General features: G+C 41.0%; 1 protein-coding gene across 2 annotated transcripts in view; it reads left to right on the forward strand.

Annotated features, from left to right (window-relative positions):
• Positions 1-17,532, forward strand: part of CRY1 (cryptochrome circadian regulator 1) — a 42,568-nt gene extending 25,036 nt beyond the window's left edge. Inside the window, exons 3-14 of one of the 2 annotated variants that reach the window (XM_061638950.1) lie at positions 27-169; positions 1,585-1,769; positions 4,424-4,512; positions 5,278-5,418; positions 5,506-5,817; positions 7,611-7,762; positions 7,858-8,060; positions 9,502-9,603; positions 13,089-13,184; positions 14,530-14,601; positions 14,683-14,789; positions 16,862-17,532. In XM_061638950.1, coding sequence (XP_061494934.1) covers positions 27-169; positions 1,585-1,769; positions 4,424-4,512; positions 5,278-5,418; positions 5,506-5,817; positions 7,611-7,762; positions 7,858-8,060; positions 9,502-9,603; positions 13,089-13,184; positions 14,530-14,601; positions 14,683-14,786 — 1,599 coding nt within the window. In that variant the 3' untranslated portion in view covers positions 14,787-14,789; positions 16,862-17,532. The remainder of the gene's footprint in view (positions 1-26; positions 170-1,584; positions 1,770-4,423; positions 4,513-5,277; positions 5,419-5,505; positions 5,818-7,610; positions 7,763-7,857; positions 8,061-9,501; positions 9,604-13,088; positions 13,185-14,529; positions 14,602-14,682; positions 14,790-16,861) is intronic. The other variant, XM_061638951.1, reaches the window with a different exon arrangement.
• Positions 17,533-25,885: the final 8,353 nt, after the last annotated feature.

Genomic DNA, 25,885 nt, shown 5'->3' on the forward strand with positions numbered 1-25,885 from the left:
AACTGTATCCTTTTTCAAAACTGTAGGAATGGAACATTACAAAACTTTCAATCGAATATGACTCGGAGCCATTTGGGAAGGAGAGAGATGCAGCAATTAAGAAGTTGGCCAGTGAAGCAGGAGTAGATGTTATTGTACGAATTTCACATACTTTATATGACCTAGACAAGTAAGTTACTAGTTTTCTAAGTTAAAATGTGAGAAAGATAAGTTGGCTGTTAATGTATTATGCATTACTACTGTTGTGTTTTATGTATTATACGTGTTAGCAGTGATGTGGGATGTAACCAAGATTTCTTCTTAGCTATACTAACCTTGGTTGTTTGAGTGAAACAAACCACAATTCTAAGCCAGGGATCATGGTTTATTTCTCCCACATGCTAGCAGAGAGAGAAGCAGAGCAGGTGAGATTCACAGTAAACCATTGGGTTACCATGTCACATGCATCCAAGGCCACTATGTTTTAATTAAAACCTTCACTGTGTTCATAATTCTCGGAACAGTTTTGGATAAACCTGTGGAAGAATGCCCACCATTCTTATGTGTGTATTTCCAGCTCCTCTAGTTACCAGTTTAACAGCTTTTTATGGCTCCTATGGCTCAGATCCTGGCAAATTAGATATCATGCTGTGGTAATTAGGGCTGTGCAGGCTTCAATCCGTGGCCTCAGATCGGACCTGGGCTGAGCTGGGGAACACCCGATCCTGCCCCAGATCAATTCAGAGGACAGAGCTAATGTTTAATTCGGGGTTAATCAGAGTGGTCTTGCCCCAACTTGGCTAAAGCCTAGATTCACCCAATTCGGTTCAGACTTGGACCGAATCTGGTGTACAGCCATAGCAGTCGTGATGATTTGGCTGTATGAAAACATCACACATTCAATCCCAGGGGAAGTAGAATGTATTGCCTTCAATGTAGATGTGGGGGAGACCCTGTTTTGCAGGGGGAGCCCTCTGGGGGAGATTTTCACAGGGAGCAGTTTGTGGGGGGAAACCCATTGAAATATGGGTCTATTCCTAATTAACTATTCAATAGACTTTCATGTTCTGTAAAAACTGAAGGATCATTAGGAGGTACCATGGGAAATAAACAAGCTATAGCATAACATTGGCTTTGGTTCTAATAAAGCTAGTCTCATTGTGGACCTCTTTCCTCCTCTGTAATGATGATATTTTTTATAGACCAACAGCATGATTTGCCTTTTACTATTTATCCAGTTGTGCATTAACCCCTAAGAATTCTTATTTCAAATATACAAGTATAAAACGTGATGGATTAAATGAGGGATATTAATGGTCCTTCAGTCACTCCTCCTTACTCTTAACAACACTTATTTCAAGTATACAAGTACACACCCACACACATAAAAGGTAACACTCCTCTAGACGTACAGGAAGTTGTAATGCTTATTTGCCTGAGACTTTGGTTCTTATAGTAATTTCTTAGGAAGCTGGTTCACTCAACACATCAAGCCAAACCTTGGTTTAGCAAGAATATATGGGCTTGTGCAATGCAGGCCAATAACACAATGTGTAGTTTCTGGTAGTATTTTTTAAAACGATAACTTAATTTCTTTGTATGTAGGATTATAGAACTAAATGGAGGACAGCCACCTCTTACCTATAAGAGATTTCAGACTCTAATAAGTAGAATGGAGCCACTGGAGATGCCTGTAGAAACTATTACTGCAGAAGTTATGTCAAAGTGTACCACTCCAGTTTCTGATGACCATGATGAAAAATATGGTGTTCCGTCGTTGGAAGAACTAGGTAATCCAAGATACATCATTTGCGTACTGCAAAAATAAACATTTCTAATGCCCTTCTGTGGCCCTGCATGTTATTACTTGTAGAAAGATGACAATCAGGACCACAACAAAATGTTATAGGGTATCACTGGTTTTACCTAAAACTGTGGCTGAGGGGATTATTTTAAAAAATTGGCATTAACGACAGGTGTTGCTGCTCTAACTTCGATCTGTCTTCACCTGCAAAACTGATATACTTAGGACCAACAGCCTGCATGCGCCAATGAAGCATGAGACTTCTATACGTAGTTGAATGCTTGATTTGGCTTGGGAGGAGTCTTTGAGGGCAATTTAAATAGATTGCCCTTAGATGGGGGAGTTTTGACCAGAAATACAAACCACAACCTCAGCTTTATATACCAAATTTATGTAATTTGTACAGGCTGCAGAATTCAGCTTTTCTTACTGCAGAATTTGGTACAGAATGTTTTAGCTCAAGAACTTTAGTAGCTGTCAGAACATTGGTGCATCTAGCTCAGTATCCTCAACACTGAGAGGCAGCAGCTCTCCAGGGTTTCAGACAGGGGACATTTCCAGTCCTATTTGGCGATATTGGGGATTGAACCTGGGACTTTCTGCACGAGAGAAGCATTTTTCCTAACATTCTTAATTTATTCTGCCAATACCAAATTATAAGTGCAGTGCCTTTAAAGATAGTAGCCTTTACAAAGAAGAATTATAATCTCTCTTCAGAGGACAGTAATATTTTGTTAACTTCCAACCTCTAACTTAAGTAAACTTTGATTATAACAGAAAATAGAGCTGGCTTGTTGGACAAGAAATCTCTAGTATCCTGTAAGCCTTTCATAGGAGATCACAGACCTTTTATTTCATTTAGATATGAATGGCAAAAGGCTGTAAATCTAGATGCATTGGTATTGTATGCCAATCATAAATCCTGTTCAGAAATGTTACTGTTGTTGTTGTTGTTATTATTATTATTATTATATAGATTTAAGCATTGTTTTCCATGGCAGGAGTAATTTTTGAGATAATTTAAAAATAATATTGATTGATTGATTGATTGATTGATTGATTGCACTTTTAGACCGCCCTATAGCAACAGGCTCTCAGGGCGGTGTACAAGAAGATAAAAACAGATTTAAAACCAGCGAATGTGAATACGACATATAAATATAAAACACATTAAAAACAGATACAACAAAATTAATAAAAATTACAATTGATTAACTATAACATTAATATTAAAACAAGACTAAAATGCCTGGGCAAAGAGGTAGGTCTTTACCTGGCGCCGAAAAGATATCAAAGAAGGCGCCAGGCGTATCTCGTCAGGGAGGGCATTCCATAATTCGGGGGCCAACACCGAGAAGGCCCTAGGTTTCGTTATTGCTCTCCGGGCCTCCTTGTGAGTTGGAACCCGGAGAAGGGCCTTCGACGTCGAGCGCAGCCAACGGGTAGGTTCATAGTGGGAGAGGCGTTCCATCAGGTATTGCGGTCCGGTGCCGTTAAGGGCTTTATATTACACCTATGGCACCTATTCAAAATATGTGAAATTGATCGATATCATTTATCCTTACAAATTCTAAAGGAAGCTGTACTATTACTGATTGACTGAAAACAGTCCTCTGCTCTTTTCTTCCTAGACATTGAGTTACACTGAAAATGACTTGAGACACAACAATAAAATGGGGTGTTGTATTCACCGGTGCCCTTCTATTTGCAGAAGGGCTTTTCATCCAGCAGAGCCCTGTAATGAAATGGGGAGCAGGTGATTTTTGCTGATTTATGCAGCCCACTGATGAGGGAATCGGCAAAAATCACCTTCTTCCTCTTAGTGGAGGTAGATATCTGCAAACAGAAGGGTAGGTAGGTAGGTAATACTTTATTGCTCATGACCAAAGGCCGCCGCAATGATATACAAATACAAATAACAAAATAGAATACAAATATTAATAGTAAATATGAAAGGGTGTTAGGGATTAAAAAGATTAAAATTTTACACTAAAAACCAATATTCATACAGTCCAGTACAATCAAGGATACTAAAACAGGTATGAAGAGGTGGAGACCGACCAAATGAAACATTTGTACACTAACAACCACTATTCAGGACCCTACATTCTTTTGAAACTTGGCTCTAATTTTCCCAGCTTTAAAAGCGAAGTTTGCCACTTGTCTAGTTATAAAAATATCCATGCCCGCTAAAAGGACACGGACTTGTTCCAAAGTAGGCCTGTTATCAGTCAGATGGGTGATAGGGGCAAAGAACTTAGCCCTCACATCTTTATAAAGAGGGCAGTTCAACAAATAGTGGACAATATCCTCCACTTCGCCTGAGTTACATGTACAGCAGCGGAGGGCAAACAGAAGGGATACGTCCATTTGTGGAAGGGCATTTGTGGGTACAGTCCATTTCTGTTAATTAGCAAAGGAAACAGATGGTCAATGTGCATTTGGTTGGTGAATATGCAGCACTTTTGCAAATGTCCATATCTTTGGAATCATTTTGGAATGCAGAAGTTGTAGTACTTGGATCTTTCTTCCTTCATCATCCTTGGTTCTTAGTGCCACCCCGCCAATTCTTCACTTGGACAAACTATATTCTTAACAATATTATTTAGCTGCTATATTTGTAATGGTTTTGTCCTGCAGGTTTTGATACAGATGGGTTGCCTTCTGCTGTTTGGCCAGGTGGAGAAACAGAAGCCCTTACAAGGTTGGAAAGGCACTTGGAAAGAAAGGTACATTGCTGAACCTTGTATAGAGGTATGGGGACACTGATCTGTAGTGGTCTAATAAAGATAAGTTGGAAGCACATTACAAACTGTTATTCTTGGCATGTTGCAAGAAGTGCCATTTTATCATTTTCATTGGGAAATAATTCTGAAAGCAACATCACTTGTAATCACTCTTGACTAGATTTAATTTTACATGTAAACTATAGTGCAGTGAGCACTGTGAGGACAGAAAGGTTAAATCTTAGCACAAAAACATTTGAAATAACATCAGACTCTATTAAAACTAAAAAGCAGCATAAAACAAAAAAGACCAAAAAGAATCAAACAGTATCTTAATTTAAAATCCAGCCCACTATTTTTAACCAAACAACGAAGTGAAGATTTTAATACCTACCAAAAAGCACACAGGGAACAATGAAATGTACCTCCTATGTAGAGGTGATCTACCAAAAAGATTCTTGTTAACTCTTCCAAATATAATTCAGCTACTTTAATAGCTGGCTCAAGCACATGGCTTTTGGGGTGGAATAGGAATCAATGTTAAGTTGCCTGCAGATTGTTGCTATATAGAACCCACAGTTCTCTTTGATAGGAGAGCCAATGTTCCTTCTAGAATTCACAGGTAAACAAATTGAAACTGATACATTTGAGTAGTTCCAGAATCTGAGATACTAGATGAGCAGTTAGCTGTTGCCAGGTTCTTTTTTTCAGTAATTTTAAGAAAAAAGTGAATGAAAATTGTAGATAACATGTTCATTTTTATTTAAGGCTTGGGTAGCAAACTTCGAACGACCACGAATGAATGCAAATTCTCTTCTTGCAAGTCCCACAGGACTTAGTCCTTACCTACGATTTGGCTGCTTGTCCTGCCGCCTTTTTTATTTCAAGTTAACAGACTTGTACAAAAAGGTATGAACTGGCTATCTTCAACAATACTGACCTATAACAAAATGTATTTTTTTTTAAAATGAATTGTTTCTTGTGCTATAACTTTAGGTAAAGAAGAACAGTTCTCCTCCTCTTTCTCTCTATGGCCAGTTGTTGTGGCGCGAATTCTTCTACACTGCAGCCACTAACAACCCACGCTTTGACAAAATGGAAGGCAATCCTATATGTGTGCAGATTCCATGGGACAGGAATCCTGAAGCTTTGGCAAAATGGGCAGAGGGTAGGACTGGGTTCCCTTGGATTGATGCTATTATTACCCAGCTACGTCAGGAAGGCTGGATCCACCATTTAGCCAGACATGCTGCGGCATGCTTCTTGACTCGAGGTGATCTGTGGATTAGTTGGGAAGAAGGAATGAAGGTATGCTTTTCATTTGTTTAATGGTTTTTTTTGTATCGGCCTTTAAGCTTTCAGTTTGACATTCCAGTTACGTAAATATTTCTAAATTTAAGGCACCTTTGGTTACACAGTGTTGATTTTTATGGGCATCATGTTATATACGTAATTGCAGCAGGCCATGTATTTGCCCCACCCTTTGCATAAATACTCTTAAGCGGCAATCCTAAGCACACTTACCAGGGAGTAAATCCCATTGAACTCTATAGGATTTACTTCATAGTAAACATATTTAGGATTGTGCTGTAGAAGTAGATATTGCATGGTCTTTAGAGTGGAATTTATAGCTTTCTCAGAACAGTAAACACTGTGCATTACTTGTTGTATAACTTTAGCAAGCTTAGCTAAATAGCATCATCTAGTGGAGAACTGGCATGATTACATGTCACACTCAAAATCTCCAATGTGAATTTTCCTTTTACATCCTCCCAAAACACACACATAGGCACACAGAGCTCTAAAGCAAGTCAGGTAAGTGTTCAGAATAATACCGTGGACTGTCTGATCCTGTGGATGGGCTTTAGTTACAGCAATATGAACACTTGCTTGTGTCAGTGCTTCTCAATCAAGTTACTTTATCAGCAATGGGGCAGAGACTTTCACTGCTGCCTTGCTTTCAAGGAGCATAACACACCTATTATGTTCCCATTTGGTCAGTGTGCATCTTGTATCTGAACCAGAGAGCCATAAAATGGTATGCAAGGGTGCAAGATGAAATCCGTGGAAGGAAGCTGTCTTGATCTCCGCATAGCATAACTTCATTGCAGCAAAGGAACAGGACAACCACTTCATTATTTATTGAATTTATACCTAGCTCTTTAGTGAAAAAGTTTCTTAGAGCAGCTTAGAAAAATCAGTACTAAGATGTACCCCTTCACACTCACAATCTAAAAAGATATGACCCATGAGGAAAAAAGCATGGGAGCAGGGAGGGAAAAGCAAGCTCAGTCATAAATCCTTGTTATGCTTCTTAATAGCACTTACATAGTTCTGCTTAGGCAGATTCTGGCTTTCTAAAAGAACAGCAACTCCTTGCTGATACCACTGGCAGTTCTGGATGTCTTGCTTTTGTTCCTCCCTGGAAGAACTCTCTTCTATCCGCCCCACCACCAGATCAGCTCCAGGAGCAGTGCAGGTGCCAATGTCCAGACCAGGTGGGCAAGGCAGCTACAGTGCTTCCTTCAGACAACTGATGATGAAATCCTCACAGGCAGGAATTTGATGGAGTTACCCTCATCCCTAGCTGATGTCAGTGATAATTGTGGCTCCCCAGAAGTGCTTCCCCCCTCCCCCAGATCAGATCCAGGTGACAGTGTCTAGGTCAAGAAAACAACATAGGAACACCTAGATCTCTTTTGCAGTAGTACCCACCTTGAGATCTCCTTAGTTTTGTTTCTTGTTTTTAATCTGTGTTTATGTATGTGAGCCACCTTCTGATGCTTCTGGTGCAGGTTAATAACACACAAAATTATGCCTCTTGATTTAGCACAATTCAAAATGTCAAAGGGGTTCTACTCTGTGTAATCCACATATACCTTGCCTCAGCAGGAGTTTAGACTGACAATTTATTGTGTGCTTTCCTTGGCATTTTGTCAGGAGTAAGCGTCTTATGTAATTTGTCATAGATAGTCATTTTAATAGCCATGACTCAAAATGGCTTTATGCTAATGCTTCAGAAAAAAATGTACAAAAGTATTTACTGAAAACCCTTTGTGTTCAGGCTATCTCAGTGTTTGTTTGTTTGTTTGTTTTTAAAGGTATTTGAAGAATTACTTCTGGATGCCGACTGGAGTGTGAATGCAGGCAGTTGGATGTGGCTGTCCTGTAGCTCTTTCTTCCAGCAGTTTTTCCATTGTTATTGCCCTGTGAGCTTTGGCAGAAGAACTGATCCTAACGGGGACTATATCAGGTTAAGCACCATTTTCAGATATTAGTGACATTAAACTGTTGAACAAGCTGTTCCATACAAGATTGTAATTTAAATGTTTCTCTTTTATTTATAAGACGCTATCTGCCTTTCCTAAGAGGTTTTCCTGCAAAATACATATATGATCCTTGGAATGCCCCTGAGGGTGTCCAGAAGGTTGCAAAATGTATAATAGGAGTGAATTACCCTAAACCAATGGTAAATCATGCTGAGGCAAGCCGCTTGAATATTGAAAGGATGAAACAAATCTACCAGCAACTGTCACGATACAGAGGATTGGGTATGGCAAATTATTTTGATTTGCTACTTTCTGTATTTGTTTGTAGCCACAGGGCCCAGACAAAATGTGTGTAACTGGGTGACTAAAGGTGATTGGGGAATGAGAGGCTGTTTCCCTTATGCATGTAATTCATATCAGTCTCTTTAAAGTTTCTACAGTACACATTTTAATGTAAAGTTCATGTCTTAGGCTTACATTGTTGCATAGGCAAATAACTGCATTGGGTAGTACATTTACCCTGGTGTCCAAATACCGGAATGTAATATAAACATGGAGGTGGGTTAACTCATTTATGGGGGCAGTGGAGCCTCTTGTAAAGTGGCATATATGGCATATAAAGTTGCAAATATCCTTTTCTTGGGCAAGGTGCTCAAGAGAGTCAGAGGTGAGGGAGGATAGTAACTAAGGTGAAGGAATTTTTAGTTGCAGTGTCCTATCTGGAAAACTTTTTCCTTAGTGAGTGTCCTGGTGTCAAGATTGCAGTCTCTGTTGTCCCAGACCTTTGAAAACATCCAAGTTTCAATTTTCCCATTGATTTTTAATTACCAGTTTATATTGAAGTATTTTGTTCAGTTTTATAAACCACACTATAACCTTTGGGCAATATATAAATCTATTGATGAATAAAAATAAAGGGTTATATCCAGTGCTAATATTTTGAGTAAACTTTGAAAAATTAATGGATTTACATTAGTCAGGTCGATTGATTTCAGTGGGTTTATTCTGAGGATGACTTAGATACAACCAAAGTTTTCAGTGATCCCACTCAGATTAGCTTTTGTTAAAAACATAGGGTTGTATCCAGTGTTAGTCTTATTCAGAGTAGACCCATTGACATTAATGGACATTATGAAGTTGAGTCCATTAATTTTAGTGGGTCAGTGCAGTGTAGACTTTTGTTGGAAACAGCCCATTGCATTCTCTTGTCTAGAGAGATGGAAAACCATAAATATGAAGCGAGAATGTGCTGTGTTTTAACTTTTGAAATATTGCTCTTGGTGGTTCTTACTAGATTTCTTCTTGCTGCTGTGGCCCATTTTTACAGTTCCTGCTTTTAACCCTGAGGTCCAATTTCAGACCTTTTTCTTACCCCTGAATGTATATTTCTATATTTTATTATTTATGTATTATTTGATTTATATCCCGCCCTTCCTCCCAGCAGGAGCCCAGGGCAACAAACAAAAACACTAAAAACAGACATTAAAATACATTAAACCAAAACAACTTTAAAAACATTTTTTATATTTTAAATATATATTCAAATATATATTTAAATAATGCCAGACTGTATCATTTTCTCCTGTGATCTGTTCTTTGGAACATCTACATTTTCTTTTGGATGAAATGCAGGAAACTACCTACTAGCAGGATTGGAAAAAATAGTAACTAAACAGAAATACATGTTCTTCATTTTGATGCTAATGTATTTTGTTTTGATTAGGTCTCCTTGCGTCAGTGCCTTCGAATGGGAATGGAAATGGAAATAGTGGCCTAATGGGATATCCACCAGGGGAAACCCTTTCTGGTTGCCCCAATGCAAGTGGTAAGCTATACTACTCTAATAAAATTAAACGGGGAAATGGAAAGCAGTAAAATCTACCTAAGAGTCCAGTAGCATTATAATGTATAACAAATCTATCTTAACAGGTTCCCAGAACTAGAACTTCAATAGCATAATCACTCCCTATGTAAATAAGGTGGATGTCCACATAACAAGACTTGGAGATGGGAGAGGATTTCATTAATTCCACAACATTGGAAGGAGTAGCACCTCTCGTTCATACTCCTCATTTCTGCACTTGGAGCAGAACATATTTAGCCAGTTAGTTTATATACTGCATTTTCCACAAATACATACATGCTCAAAGCAGATCACAAAAATATGCAGTCTATAATAAAGTATTATTCTTATTCTTAGTATACCGCTTAACATACAAAATCCCTAAGCAGTTTACATAAAATACCATAACGTCATAAAAAAGAATATACATACAACATTATGTAACCATAAAAAAGTTAATATTACTCCAACAAAACACTAAAAGTTAACAGTTCGTTTAAAAATACATCAAAAACTGAGCATAAACCTTCAGTGCAGTTGACCTTGAACAAAAATGAGGTATAATCTCCCACTTACATGGTCTAATTCACAACGCAGGTGTGATATCCCAGGAGCACTAGGCTTAATGTTAAGTCTACTGTGACATTTTTAAAGGCCAAGAGAAACCCACCCCATCCCCTCCTCAAAATAAATCTCTCAGAAATGACTGGAGGGGTGTGAAGCTGTCTTAACTCTTCCACAGTCGAAAATAGATCTGCTGTTTAGTCCACAAGTCTTTGACCCAAACCACTGGTTCAGGCTCTTTACCAAGAGATAGAGGGCTGCTTGGAGCAGCTTCAAAGTTCAGCACTCCACCACAATGGGTAAAAATGATTTTGCTTCCTGTATATTGATGAGGGCAGCCATCTTTTCTCCATACTATGTCCCTTTTGTACATATTACCGTTGGATGTACAACTGCACAGGAGGTGGTGTGTAGCTACTTTGTGCAGCACTTTTTAAAGCATATTTAAATGTGGCAGTGGTGGTGGGCTTTGAAACTGCTCCTAATAGCTTTACACTGTGAACAAAGGGAAAAAAAGAAAACCACCCTAAAACTACCTCTTACGTAATACTTTTGTACCTACATAATTTTTTTTAAATAATTGATTTCTGTTCTGTGCAGATTTTTTTATTCTTAAAAATCCACACCGGTACAGGATGGACTTTCCATCCTCATGTGACAACAGGATGGGATGGACTTGGGCAGATGTTTCCATCCCTGATGCAGACTTTCTAGTGACAAAAAGCAGAATGGGAGAGAGTTTTCTGTTGATTGTACAAACACGTCCCACAGATAAATAGTTGTGGGTAAGAGGGCAATTTTTCAAATAACACGTCCTCTCTGCCCCCCCACCCCCAAAAACCACACTGGCATTATGCTGCCTGGGAATATCTCTGGCACTAGAGAGCAGTGCAGAGACTCTGGTCCTCAAATGGTCAGGTCCATTTGGCTACAAGATGGCTGTTCCTTTTTTACTGAAAGGATCAGGAATTACTGGGGTGAAGGAACATGTGGCCTGCATCTTCAGTCTTATCCTCTCCTCCCCCTCTCCCCCACTAAAGGCTGTGATGATATATTTCTCTTGAAGTAATTTCCCCACTCCCTTTTGCCCATGAATTTATATTAGAAATAATACATTATAAAAAATATAGAAAAGGAGAAAACGTCATCTGTAGCCATCCAATCTAAAAAAGACTTAGAAAAGGAAACTGTAATGTCTTCATTTTGTTTGTACAGAATCCTTTATATTGATACCCAGCTGCAAATACAGATGCTTCCCTGCACAAAACTGTGTTTACTAAGAAATTCATAGAATGTTATTGTACAGTGCAGTTGTGGTGGCAATATATTTCATAATTGTTCTTTTCAAAATAATATGTAGTTCTAGTTCTGCAAGATTTAGAAATGTCAAGATTAAAGCCCTAGGGAAGAGTCATAGCTCATGGTATCTATCTTGGTTACTGTCATGAACGGCTGCCAGTTCAGTCCCAGGACTCAATTCCCAAACCCAGGGCAACTGATCCTGGCCAGGCACAACCCATGCCTCCCTTACCAGGGCTGAGTAAACCAACAACAACTCTGCAAGGTAGGTAGACTGCCACCACCCCTTAATCCTGATCACCCACTCTGGGCCAAGGGGAAACCCAAAGTGCCAAAAAAAGACCTGCCAAGTATCCCAAAGGCAAGAGCCAAAGGTACACTCCTTGTCCTGGAGCCTTTAGGCAAAATACCCAAATATCTGGTAGTCTTTGGCTAAATGGCCAAGGTGCTAGACTCAGTGATCACACACTGGCAAACAAGAAGTAGCTTTATTAGAATAAAAATATAAGTGCATAAATATATGGCAGTAAAATGATTCCTTAAAACCCACACCCCTGAGGGCCAGGTGAAATACAAGAGTTAGTCATAAATAAAAATAACAAAACTGTCTAGCCTAGTCTATACTTGCAATAGAGGTAAACAGCAAGCCTCCTCATGGTTCTACATCTCCCCAGAGATGCAAAGCTTGGATAGCCGATGGAACATAGAACCCCAACCAGGTAGCACCAGAAACCACTGGAGAACCCTAAGGAACATTGAGAACATTGGGGAACAAAGGCTAAGGTCTGAATCCTATTCTTATGGGAAGATGCCCAGCAACAGCAAGGAATTCATTAGCCAGTCACAGGGCTTTCTGATGATGAAACCTTCTGGAGCTTTCGTGCCTAATGGTTATGCATTCACCAACCTAACCAGGCCAATTGGCCCTGACGTACCAGTCTCAACTTATAAACAGGTGTTCTTGCTTGTAGACTAATTAATTAGCTTCAGCTATGAGAACTGCAATCTCATGGCCTCCGAGGACCCATTTCAGGCAAGATGTTTTCCCCCACAATTCCTTGCCTCAGAACCATTTTAGTTTTTAACCTTTCAAACCAGGCATTTTTGACAGTTTCCTTGAACCAAGGTGAAAGTATTTGCAATGTCTGCCTGTACTAGATTATGTCCATGATTGGTTGTCATGCAAAAGTAGTGATTGTACATAGACTTGGTTAAGAGAACGGATTGTGTAACATACACCCACATATGTAGGCACAGCCAAAACTAAGCAGCTCAGGCAGTTTAATATTTCATGTGCTGAAAAGTTTCTCATAGCTTCCAGACTATAACCTTTAAAACACAACAAAGAAGTAATTTTGGGATGTGGCAATTTTAAAAATTATTGCTGAACAGGAAGTCAGGCTGAAGGATGAATAGCCTTTTTAGGCAGGATCATAATCCAATTGGCAATCTAGCTAGAAATTAATTTTATTGTATGTGTGAGTTTCTGCATTACACTGCGGGAGCGATGCCATTAAACAAATTAACTATTGAGAGGAAGTCTGTACCTGGCAAATTCTTCTACCCAGAAATGAGAAGAGCTAACTGGATTCACTTTCTTCCAGGATCTCAAATGGGAACAACTGAAGGCCATACAGGGAGTGTTCAAACATGCACCTTAGTAGAATCTCACACAGGAACAAATGGAATTCAGCAGCAAGGTAATGCAACATTAGTTCACTTTGGCATAGTTAAACTTCTCAAAAATCTCACTCTTTTTTAAAAAGCAGTAATACTTTGGGATAGATATCATTGGGAATGAGGGGTTCTCTGTCATGCTGCCCTGGGCTACTGCTGGGAGGAAGGGTGGGATATAAAGCAAATAATAAATAAATAAATGCTGTTTGAACACGGTCTGATAGCTTCCTTGAACCTAACCGTAGTGAATGTCTGAGCAAAAATATGTGGGCCTCTCCAAGTAGAACCAAAATAAAGTCTAAAGATCTTAGCAGCTGGGATTCATTTATTTATTTTTTAATTTATATCTCGCCCTTCCTCCCAGCAGGAGCCCAGGGCGGCAAACAAAAGCAGTAAAACCACTTTAAAACATCATAAAAACAGACCTTAAAATACATTAAAATAAAACAACTTTAAAACCATTCTTTAAAAAAGCTTTAAAAACATCTTAAGTAAAAAGGGTTAAAAAAACATATTGTTTAGAGAGAGAAAAAATATTAAAAGCTCTTCCAACACAGATGCAGACTTATATTGAAGCATTGGAGGTTGTAAATCAAAGGGGGGAAAGGAGACATAGTTGATTGGATCCAGGGAAGAGCAAGTAGAATTCCACTCATGAAACAGGCCTTTGCCGTTTCCTCCTTTCAATACAACCCCTTGCCTGCACACCCAAAAGCTGCTCACCAGGGTCAAGGGCACAGTCAGGAAAGAGAAATTAGAATTTGGTTGGGCTGAATTTCTGTTTCTGCAAGACACTTTTTGGATCCAAGCCATTTTACTAGTCTAGGCACAGGTAGTTTAAGCTGAGCTGATGACAGTTTGGATCTTTTAGAAGGGTATGTTTTACTTCTGAATCATGATCAAATTAGCCGGTTGGGATATTCGTAGCTGAATAACTCTGAACAATCTGGCCAGCAGTTGACAGAGTGGGAGGGATAGGGAGAGAGGAGTAAACAAGAGGACTGAGGGGTGGCATAATGTCTTCTGCTGGCTCTGCTTCCAAGAAAGTGCATCTTTTGAAATGAAATTTGGATATTTGAATTCACAACATAGATCAAATAGTTGTTCATCTATTGACAGTTGGTGTTTCTAGTATTTCTTTCCGAAGACTGTGACTTTGGTTTTTGAGTAAGATTTTCCTCTTTATTCACCAACCCTCAATGCTTGCCTTTTTAGACCTACACAGCTTACACATTTGACAGCAGGATTGGTGGTATTTAAATATGTTTGTTCTAACAGTGTATAATTTCTTGGATTTTGACCAGAAATATTTACTGGGGCTCTTTTATATATTTTTAAATATATATATTTTAATGTGTGTATTAACAGGTTATTCTCAAGGGAGTGGTATTTTGCATTATGCTCATGGGGAAAGCCAGAAAACACACTTAATCCAGCAAGGTATGATCTCCAAACATGTGCAATAGCATTATTTGAAAACCAAATAGATACTTAAAGTAGGTCTTTGGTTTTAATTTGCAGGAAGAACATCTCTTGGTGCTGGAGTGTGCACTGGGAAACGCCCAAATCCAGAAGAGGAAACTCAGAGTGTCAGTCCAAAAGTCCAGCGTCAAAGCAGTAATTAATGGGTAAAAACAAGAGTTCTGCAGAAAGTTATTAATGATAGAAAACCACATGCTCTGTTCTGGTGTCAGAAAGAAAAACTAAACATTCCTCCTGAATTATTGAGAACATAACTTCCATTGAAGGAGTGGACCAAATACCATTGAACTTAGTATCGTGTCCAGAAGTAGCCAAGAGTCATCTGCCCTTCAGTTCATGCTATTAGCACATAGAAATACTCTGTGTTTAGTATTGCCAGTTCTGCTCCATTTAGCTTATCTTCCCCTACCCCCCATTAAACTGTGTATTAGTTTGGTCGTTGCTGAGTGATAAACGTATCCACTTGAAAACCACCAGTCATTTGTTTACTTTTTCTTTTTTTGCCTGCGGGGAGGAGTATTTGATTTTATTTTGAGTTGTAAATTTGTATGCATAGTTTTTATACTGAGAAGGTAGATGTTTCGTTTAATTGCTGCTGTTACCTTCTACAACTGTCCTTTCTGCAGCTGTCTTTTGTCTGCCCTTAGCTGCGATAGGCCTAAGCATCTGTCCTGTTAGCAGCTTGGTATTTCCTCCCCTCTGTGTTCATGTTCTGTTCTCTCCCTTAAGAGGAAATATCTGAATCCATACACAATAGAAACACTGCACATGGATTTATCTAGGTAGGTTGCAGCATTTTTCTGTAGTTACACGTTTTTATGTTGCTGCTGTACATCAGTAAGTGTATCAAGTATGCATTTAGATTAAGTAGCCAAGCCTTCTCTAAAGCATCTTTTGCGCTGAAACATTTATTCTGTTCTAGCCTGTTCATAGTAGCTGGGGCATGCATTTTCTTTTGCAGCTGTGCAGCAGGATTTGGGGCAATTCACATAGAAAAGTATTCTGCACAATGAATATCTTAACAAGTATGCACATAGTTGAGGAATGCCATCTATCTTGGTGTGACTTCCATACTAAGAATTCCATACCAAGAAATACTCATACTGCTGCTGATTCTTACCAGCTGACAAAGAAGGGTAGAATAGTTTATTTCTCTGTATTCCTCTTTATGCCTGAAATATTTATTGTAAACATGAAGAATTGATCCAGCAATAATTATTGAAGTGTTACCTCCATTCTTAGTTCTACTTATAATACTGTGGCATTATGATATAAAATACACCACAGGTTACTGTCAAACGTCATTCAACATTGTGCTTCCATCAGTCAGTTTCTCCATTCCACACACTTCTTTGCCTCAGTCAACAGCTACCTGACTAATTTAAAAGATTAAAAAATAAACTTGGAAGAAATAGCCATCTATTCGCTCAGCACTGTATTATCTGGTTCAGTCTTTTTTATTGTGTAGGGCTGCAGGTCAGTGCTTCTGCTTGGCATGCAGAAGGTCTCCGTTTCAATCTGGCATCTCCAGGTAGGGATGGGAGAGAGTGTTGCCTAAAACAATGAAGAGTTGCAGCATGTTTTGACATTGCTTTGTGTGAAACGTACAATTTAGTAAATAACACAGGCACTGCAGATTGGTATAAAAACCAGTCCACTTTTTTAAAAAGTGGAAGACATTTTGGTTATGTTATACTTGTTCATATTTTTCATCTACCCATCTTTCACAGCAAAACTTTGGCTGCAATCCCATACACACTTATCTGGGGATAAATCCAATTGAACTAAGGGGGTCTTATTTTTGAGTAGACGTACATAAGATTGCATAGTCTACAATGCATTTGTGTCTGTGCACAATTGTCCTATGCCTCTTTGTTCAACCTGGGGTTCTTCATATACATCACTTATTCACCTGTGCTCTGAAATCCCTAAATGTGGTGTGCTGCCCATTCTTGTTTGGACTTCCTTGCTAGTGAAGAGCTACACAGTGTAGTCTTATGGTACCTACATGCTGCACAACTTAGGCAGTCAATGTACTGATTATCATTAAATTGCAAAGAAGCAATGTGAGCAGAAAATGTAGGTCATTACATATACTAATATTATATTAACAAATTAGGATATCTATATGGAATGGTAACAAATTTCAAAAAAGAGAAAGCATATAATATTTGTTGAGAATTAATTCCTAATGGACTGATTCATTTTTGTCTTGCAGCTTTGCTGAAAGAGAAGGATCCACACTCTAAAATGTCAGGGCAACATTATTTCACTTCATATTGGAATTAAAACGTTTTGTGAGAGTACTTGTATTAAAATGGGCATTTTCATACATTTATTTTCACACTGTCTGAATTGTTGTAAACAAGTATGATTTTTTGGAGTGCATTGTTTCTAACTAGTATTTCTATGGTTTTTAAACTTTTAATGGCTCACAAATAGAGATTTGTAAATAAAGCATTTGTTGATGAGTTTGATAACTTAATGTAAATATAAGCATTCATGATTAGTGATAGACTCATCAATATATTTTTATATTCCATGTATGGCTTTCAGAAAAGGCTTTAATTGAATGGATGTAAAATGCAAAGTGTCCAAACAATGATGACTTTGAACATTTTTAGATTTAATATTTTTAGATTTGGGGCAGGATTTTTGATCTCTTTATGAACCAAACTGTCTTTTCAAAATGTCAGCTCTTATATGTCTGTGTATAAAATACCAGAGATGTTACTCTATGGAAATACAGCTGTATATAAGTCTCATATGCCAATATTTTGTTATTATGAAGTTGTCATGTACTATGTTGTGTCCTTGTATTTCCCACTGCCTTGTTCAATCACAGTGAGGATACCCTTGTTAATAAAAATGTATATATAGATTGTTTCACTTAAGCCTTATTTTTGTGCAAATTTTGTATTTGTTTAATCAGTACAGTTTTTAAGAAGTGCTAACATGCAAGTCTAGAATTGGTTATAGAATTGTTTTAGAGCTTCAATTAGTTGAAGTGAGAACTAGCAATTTAGAATAGCAGGCTATAAGCAATTCTTGATCTGCAAATTCTGTTAGCTGCTTTTCAACTACGGTATCTTCTCTTGAATTTTATGTAAACCTGTGGTTTGGGTCACCCATTCAAGACTAATCCTAGACCAGGTTAAATTACCCATTTGAAAGGAAACTCTCTAGACTACAGCTGGGACAATAAAACCCGTTTGGGTGAGTTTATAAAAGCTAAGCAATCACTCTCCCTCCCTCCCCCCCTCTCCCTCCCTCCCCCCTCTCTCTCCCTCCTCCCTCTCTCTCCCTCCCCCCCTCTCTCTCTCCCTCCCCCCTCTCTCCCTCCCTCCCCCCTCTCCCTCCCTCCCTCTCTCTCTCCCTCCCCCCTCTCCCTCTCCCTCCCCCCTCTCCCTCCCTCCCCCCTCCCTCCCTCCCCCCCTCTCTCCCTCCCCCCTCTCTCTCCCTCTCTCCCTCCCCCCCTCTCTCCCTCCCTCCCCCCTCTCTCTCTCCCTCCCTCCCCCCTCTCTCTCTCCCTCCCTCCCCCCTCTCTCTCTCCCTCCCTCCCCCCCTCTCTCTCTCCCTCCCTCCCCCCCTCTCTCTCTCCCTCCCTCCCCCCTCTCTCTCTCCCTCCCTCCCCCCCTCTCTCTCTCTCCCTCCCTCCCCCCCTCTCTCTCTCTCCCTCCCTCCCCCCCTCTCTCTCTCTCCCTCCCTCCCCCCCCTCTCTCTCTCTCCCTCCCTCCCCCCCTCTCCCTCCCTCCCCCCCCTCTCTCTCTCTCCCTCCCTCCCCCCCCTCTCTCTCTCTCCCTCCCTCCCCCCCTCTCTCTCTCTCCCTCCCTCCCCCCCTCTCTCTCTCTCCCTCCCTCCCCCCCCTCTCTCTCTCTCCCTCCCTCCCCCCCCTCTCTCTCTCTCCCTCCCTCCCCCCCCTCTCTCTCTCTCCCTCCCTCCCCCCCCTCTCTCTCTCTCCCTCCCTCCCCCCCCTCTCTCTCCCTCCCTCCCCCCCCTCTCTCTCTCTCCCTCCCCCCCCTCTCTCTCTCTCTCTCCCTCCCCCCCCTCTCTCTCTCTCCCTCCCTCCCCCCCCCTCTCTCTCTCTCCCTCCCCCCCCCTCTCTCTCTCTCCCTCCCCCCCCCTCTCTCTCTCTCCCTCCCTCCCCCCCTTCTCTCTCTCTCCCTCCCTCCCCCCCTTCTCTCTCTCTCCCTCCCTCCCCCCCTTCTCTCTCTCTCCCTCCCTCCCCCCCTTCTCTCTCTCTCCCTCCCTCCCCCCCTTCTCTCTCTCTCCCTCCCTCCCCCCCTTCTCTCTCTCCCTCCCTCCCCCCCTTCTCTCTCTCTCCCTCCCTCCCCCCCTTCTCTCTCTCTCCCTCCCTCCCCCCCTTCTCTCTCTCTCCCTCCCTCCCCCCCTTCTCTCTCTCTCCCTCCCTCCCCCCCTTCTCTCTCTCTCCCTCCCTCCCCCCCTTCTCTCTCTCTCCCTCCCTCCCCCCCTTCTCTCTCTCTCCCTCCCTCCCCCCCTTCTCTCTCTCTCCCTCCCTCCCCCCCTTCTCTCTCTCTCCCTCCCTCCCCCCCTTCTCTCTCTCTCCCTCCCTCCCCCCCTTCTCTCTCTCTCCCTCCCTCCCCCCCTTCTCTCTCTCTCCCTCCCTCCCCCCCTTCTCTCTCTCTCCCTCCCTCCCCCCCTTCTCTCTCTCTCCCTCCCTCCCCCCCTTCTCTCTCTCTCCCTCCCTCCCCCCCTTCTCTCTCTCTCCCTCCCTCCCCCCCTTCTCTCTCTCTGATTCAGTGTTAAATATACCTCAGGGTTTGCTAACCAGTGACCCTCCAGATGCTGCTGAACTACATCTCTGGCAGCCCCAGCCAGCTTGGCCAACGGTCATTGATGATGGGAGTTGTAGCAACATCTGCAGGACCACAGGTTAGCCATCCTGGTATAGAATGTAAGAAAATTCTCCTTAATTGGCCAATAATGTGGGCTAGGCAGCAAAGAGGGACAGGCTCGGGGGCTGAGTAGATTTATTGTAAGCTCGACGCGTTTCAGAATTATCCTTCAGGAGCTAAAAACATTAAAACAAACTAAAATCAATGTCATAGAGACAACACCATGGTCTGAAACATAAACAAAATGCTTTTAAAGACCACATTCCATATAACTCACTTTACATACATTTAAAAAAGCCATTATGTTGTATCCTTAAGCATTAACATTAGACTAATATGTTATGAAACTGCTATGCAGCTCAAACAAAGCAAATTCTTGTGCTAGCCAGCTACGACACAAAACTCTCTCACCCTCCCCAGAAGTAGCAAATATATGCCCTATACTGACCAGTGGAGATCTGTTTTCTTTACTCTGTCCAGGCAATTCAAATTCTTTGTCCAGCTCCACACTAAACACAAACCACAAACCAAACTCAAATGCTGCTGGTGTCCATAGTGAATATATAGATCAGATCAGCTGCTCAATCACTGCACTTACAAATTTGGCTGATCTAGCTGGTACTTACAGTGAGTGGCTGATATGTTCAGTGGTTACAGAAAGTCAGCCAAATTTCAAATAGGACCCTTGTTTTAGATTTTATTTAAACTCGGAGAAATCCAAATCCTCATTCAACCCCAAAGGTACCAGACTTTTCAAGGAGATAATCCAGAAACGCTCTCTCCTGCTGAGTAGTCTATCATTGCCCACAACTCTTTCAATGGCCTAAAATGCGATAGCATTTGCCTTATGTTGTTTCTCAACACAATGTCTAACCGATGGAGCACCCATTCTTTGATGTTTAAATTGCAAAGATGTTCCCCAATTCTGGGTTTTAATGGTCTCGATGTCTTCCCAACATAAATCTGATTGCAAGGGCAGGAAATAAGGTAAATAACTCCTGCAGAGTTACAGGTGAAGAAGTCCTGGATTTGAATATGCTTTCCAGTGTTGGGGTTAACAAAATATTTTTTGTTTTGGGTGAATTTGCAGTATGAACAGTGGCCACAGGGATGGTGTCCTGTTGGATTGGAAGTGTGGAAAATCGTGGCCACGATTCACTTTGGTGCTTTTCCCTTTTGCCTCTGCAATAATGTGGGCTAGACAATATGGGGAGCCCAGCAGCAGATGGGAGAGTTCCATTTTTTTATACTGATTGATGGTGCATTTCGTCCTGCACTTTAATTTCATCCTGCACCTTTATCACTCCTGCTTTGCACAGGTGCTTAATAAACTGAGATAGGAAGTTGTCCCTGCCTGTTTAAGTATAGTGATGGGGCCAGGCAAAAATTAAATAATGCAAGAGACATTGTGGTTCAGGTTTCAGGACTATAACATATTTCTGAACAGACATAGGATGGTATAATCGGCCTTCTCCAACCTGGTGGCTTCCACATGTTTTGGACTATAATTCCCATCATCCCTGACTATTGGTTGTGCTGGCTGGCTCTGATGGGTATCTTCTTATGTTTGTTTTCCTCCCCTGAGTGCCTGTGCAGTCTCAAGATCTCGTTAGGCCTTTTCTCACATCAGCTACTGAACAGGAGCTTCTTCAGTGCAGTTCTATCTTGTGCTGGGAAGGAAATGAGAGAAGACCATACCCCAGCTGCTCCCCATGCCAGGTCTCCCCCTCCTAAAAACTGAGGCGAGTTTCAAGCGGCCATGTTACCTTTTGTGGCACCAGAAGTAGCCATGCATGTAATGCAAGTAGAGGCAGTAGTCCTTATTTTTACTCTATGCTCTGTATTCATGATTCTCAGAAGCTTCCCTATAGTTTTATTTCCTCCTGAAAATTGTTGGAACATCAGCTACCTTTCAGTTAGTGAAGTTAAGCTTCTGTGAAACATCTTTAGTTTTGATATTTTACCTCTTATCTGGGTAGCTCCTATTACACCTTCTACAATGATGCCTTCCAATTAGGCTTTTCTGCATTCAGCTGGAAGCAACTTTATCACTGAGGTTCCACATGCACAGTGCTAAATTCCCCATTACAATCCTGCAGTGCCTATCCCCAAGGCAAAGGAAGATGGGTGGTGCATTATTGCATCAATCATTGCAATCTACTGCCAAAAAAGCCCTTGAACGTGTGTACTAGTTTTAAATTAATACATGCTTTAGTGCAGAAAAAAAATGATATAAAAAAAAGAAAAAGAGGCAAACACTGCCTGTTAATTACTGGGGATAGGACCATGTTGGAGGACATATAACAGCAGCAATGCAGGTTAAAATCCAGCTTATCATCTCTATACTGAACGGGAGTCAGAGGGCCTAAATCTCATCCACCATTCCTGAATAACATCTTTTGAACTAACTTTTTTGAAAGGGTGGCAACAGTGTAGGGTAAGTAGTGTAAGTAGTAGGGTAAGTAAGTAGAAGTGGTTGTACAATCATGTTTACAACATAGGACAAGCAATATAGAAAGGTGAAAGCTTTGCTGCTCATCACCAACTGCCTCACAGACCACCTTTCCCGTGCAAGGTGAGTCAGTAGCACTTTGCCAATCCACACGTAAGAGGACTGCAGGGAAAGCACTCGAATGCAGTAGTTTTTGCAAGTGTCTGGATTCTCCAGAACACCTGAGTGAATTAAGTCAATTCCAGAGAAATGGCTCATGTGAACACATTCTTTATGGTTGCTTACTATTCATATAAATCTTTGGGAATAAAGCACAAAAATCCAAGGAATTAGTCAATCTGAATGGTGAAACAATAATGGAGCCTTTGTGGCATTTTTAAACCTATAGCCTTGCCTATTTGGCCTATAGGTGGTGCTCTGAGAGCTCAAGTATGATTTTACTCCCTCTCCTGCATCCCTGTGATAGCCAATGCTTTTATAAACAGTTCTGAGTATTTTCTTTGTATGCTTTGTGCTCCATAGTCTACATTCAGAGAGTGAACACAGTTTATCATTGCTGTGAAGAGAAAGAGTGTGTGCATTTGATGGCAAGTAGCACCTTTTTGAAGGGAATGTGAAACTTCATCTTTAATAGAAACGAGTGCCGCTGAAGGAAACCTTTTATTTTTGAAAACCATAAGTCACTCCTTCTGTGGTAGCCAATAGATCAGGTCGCAGTGTGTACTTGGTTGTGGGGTGTGTATGTGGTGTCCACAACCAAGAGTGTAATCACCTGGGGTCTGAGGGGATCTTAAATCCTTTACATTTTTGGGAGTAGGGTCCCTATGTCTCCAGCATCCTGCAAGCCAATCAGCACAAAAGGGTAGTCTATTAGCCACTGCAAAAAGTCTTCTGACATGCTTCTTTGTCCTTTCCTGCTGATTGGAGCGAATCAGAGTGAAAGGAGGTAAGTCAGCTACTGAGAATACTCTTTTCAGTAACTAACACTCTCCCATTTAATGCTTATCAGTCGTGGCTGATGGGGCGGAAGACATAGAGCCTTGGCAGTAGGTGGAGCCAGAGCCAACGGCAGGCTGAGCCAACTCATTCCAGCTTTGTCCACCATCCTCTTCCCTGCTAGGTTCTGCAAGGGCAACACAGACTGAAGACAAAGAAGAAGCTGACAGCCAATGACCCCCTGAACTGGTTTTAAGTAAGAAGGTAGGGAAGTGAGGGCTGGCAGAGATCACTGAGGTTGGTGGGTCAGTGTCCCACTTGCCCTAATGGACCGGCCTCCACTGATGCTTACTGGCTCCAAGGGATGTTTCTTGTTGTCAGAGGAGGCATTTACAAGGATCTCATTCTCAACCCAGCAGCAAAAAGAAAGGGGGGGGGAGTGGGTGTGGCTGTGATAATCAGGAAGGGACCCTGCACTCCTGAATTTGCTACTATGCTACTGTCCACAACCATTTTCCTGGTTTGCAAAAGTGTCCTCCATCCCCCAAAGTGTCCACTGTCCCCTGCCTTAGAACATTACAAAATGTTCTTGTACTCCACCCACGGTACATATAGCAAGAGAGTGCAGAAATGAATAGTCTGGTAAGCCTGGTGGTTGAAAGAATAAAGAAACATAAGCCATTCTAAGTACAGACAGCTTTTGGCTATTATTAAGTCATAAGTCAGTCTCTCTCTCTCTCTCTCTCACACACACACACACGAACAAGGAAGGAAGTAAAGCCTGAGGAAAAAACAACCTGCATACCAACAAGTGGTTATTTTAATGAAGGAAGAAAAGGTTGCCTTTCTGTCTATTGCTACACACACACAGACATACCCTGCTCCAGAGTATTTATTACAAGCATTGGTGTTTTACTCCCAACACACCCTACCCCCTCCGCATTCCACTATCACTTATTTTTAGTTTAGGTGCTTTCACACTTCTGCTGCCACAGCCAGCTATAAGTAGCAGCCGGCCTGAGACTTTACTGCCATTCATTGTGACAAGGGTAAGATCCTTCCAGGGAGGAAGTTAGGCAGTAGGGGCTACTTGCAAAAATTAAAATGTTGAGTTTTAAAACCCTTAAAATTTGCCTTTGCAAAATTAAAGGCTGTACTAATTAACTTGAAGGATCTGTCAGTTTTGGTTCTCTCTGTGTCTTAATTTTTCTAATCTTAAATTCAATTCTCCACTTTTCTGCAGCAATCTGTGATTTTTTTTAAGTCCTCATGAAAATACTTCATCATTTTAGTGAGAATTTATCCTAATAAACACATTTTTGTATGCAGTTTTGACCAATGTACACATTTTTGTAGCAAGTTTTCCAAATATAATACATTTTGTCTATCACATTCACCAATATATACATTTTTATGCACAGTTTCTCCTAATATATATATATTTATAAACAGTGCTTGGTTGGAAAATTGCATTGTAAAATTTGGACAAATGCAAATTTCAAACAATGGCTGTTTCAGCTCTCATATTTTGGGAAATACAATTTTTAAAAAATTTTTACTTTATAAAAGTATTTATTTACCACCCTCTCACAAAGCATTAGGGTGGTGTACAACATAAAAACATTTTAAAGCAATCATTGGAATGACTGGCTTCTGAAAAACCATTTTAAACAGCTGCACAGGCCGGTCAGCACAAAAAAAAGTCTTCAAGAGATGCCTGAAAGTCAAAAGCGAGGATGCCTGCTGAATCTCTTAATTTTGATAGATTTGGCTTTAAATGCAAACTGAATCGAATTTCTTCCCCATCCCAACCTGGGAGTAAGCTCTGTTGAACTCAGTGGGGCTCCCTTTTGAGTAGACATGTCTTAGATTGCACTGTCATTTATGTAGGACAGAGAAAGGAGGCAACAATTTGAGCAGCAGTTATACAAAGTCGTCATCTGCCCAAAGTCCCTCCTTCCATCATTATTATTTCTAATATGTGCTAATGACTCTGCACCTAGATAGAAGAGACTGAATAATCCTGGTAGGCCCCTCTGGCCAAAATAAAACTCTCTAAGATCTTCATAATTAAAATACATACAAATTTAATTAACTGCAGGAAATGAATAGAATCCCCCTGTAATTAACTCTTTCACTCAAAGGGTTTTTTTTAGCATATATAAAAGCAGTTGTGACTGTGTGGTATCAAAGCTAGACATAGACTAATGAGGTCCTTGTTCACTCTAGTAAGTCCTCTCTAATTAGAATCTCAGTTTTGCTTATTGTTCAAAGTCTTAACCATGAACATTGTTTGAGAGGTGTTTTACAGCAGCCAAGGTCCATCCCACCTGGACTGCAGACTGACATGGGTGTGGCAGCAGCTTGCTTCATTCATTCATTTAACAGTTTCCCAACTTTGGGAAGCGATCATACCTGAGTGGTAGGCCACATGCTTTTAATGCAAACGATCCCAGGTTCAGTGCATGGCATCTCCACTGTAAAGGCAATTAGGTAACAGGTGATGAGAAAGACCTCTGCCTAGGAAATGCTCTGAAGAACAGCTGCCAGTCAGAGTAGACAGTACTGGCCCAAGTGGACAAATATTCGGGCACAGGCAGCTTCCTACCAAAGGGTACTCAAGGTGGTTTATGATAATGGAACATGGTTGAAACATGCAACATTTTAAGAAAAGCTGCCACAGTGTGAGGAAAAGTGCTGGAAGTGGCACTGTTGAGCAGCAGAGCACTGGCTTGCTGTGAGCCCCATGGAGGAGAGGAGTGTGGGTCAAGCACGCATCTCTGCATTGGGTGTGATCTGGGTCATTGAGTCCATCCTGATGTAGCTGAGTTACCCACCCTTGGAGGTGGTTGTCCGTCAAATCACTGCCATTGTGGAAGCCATCAGAGGATGAGGAAACAGCACTCAAGCACTCCTCCATTGTCCCTAGATAACAACTCCAGTTGAGAGCAGGCATGGGGGAGAAATTTGATTTAGTGTACAGTTAAAGGCAAAGCTT

The sequence above is a fragment of the Rhineura floridana genome, chromosome 8 (assembly GCF_030035675.1).
Source record: "Rhineura floridana isolate rRhiFlo1 chromosome 8, rRhiFlo1.hap2, whole genome shotgun sequence".
NCBI lineage: Eukaryota > Metazoa > Chordata > Lepidosauria > Squamata > Rhineuridae > Rhineura > Rhineura floridana.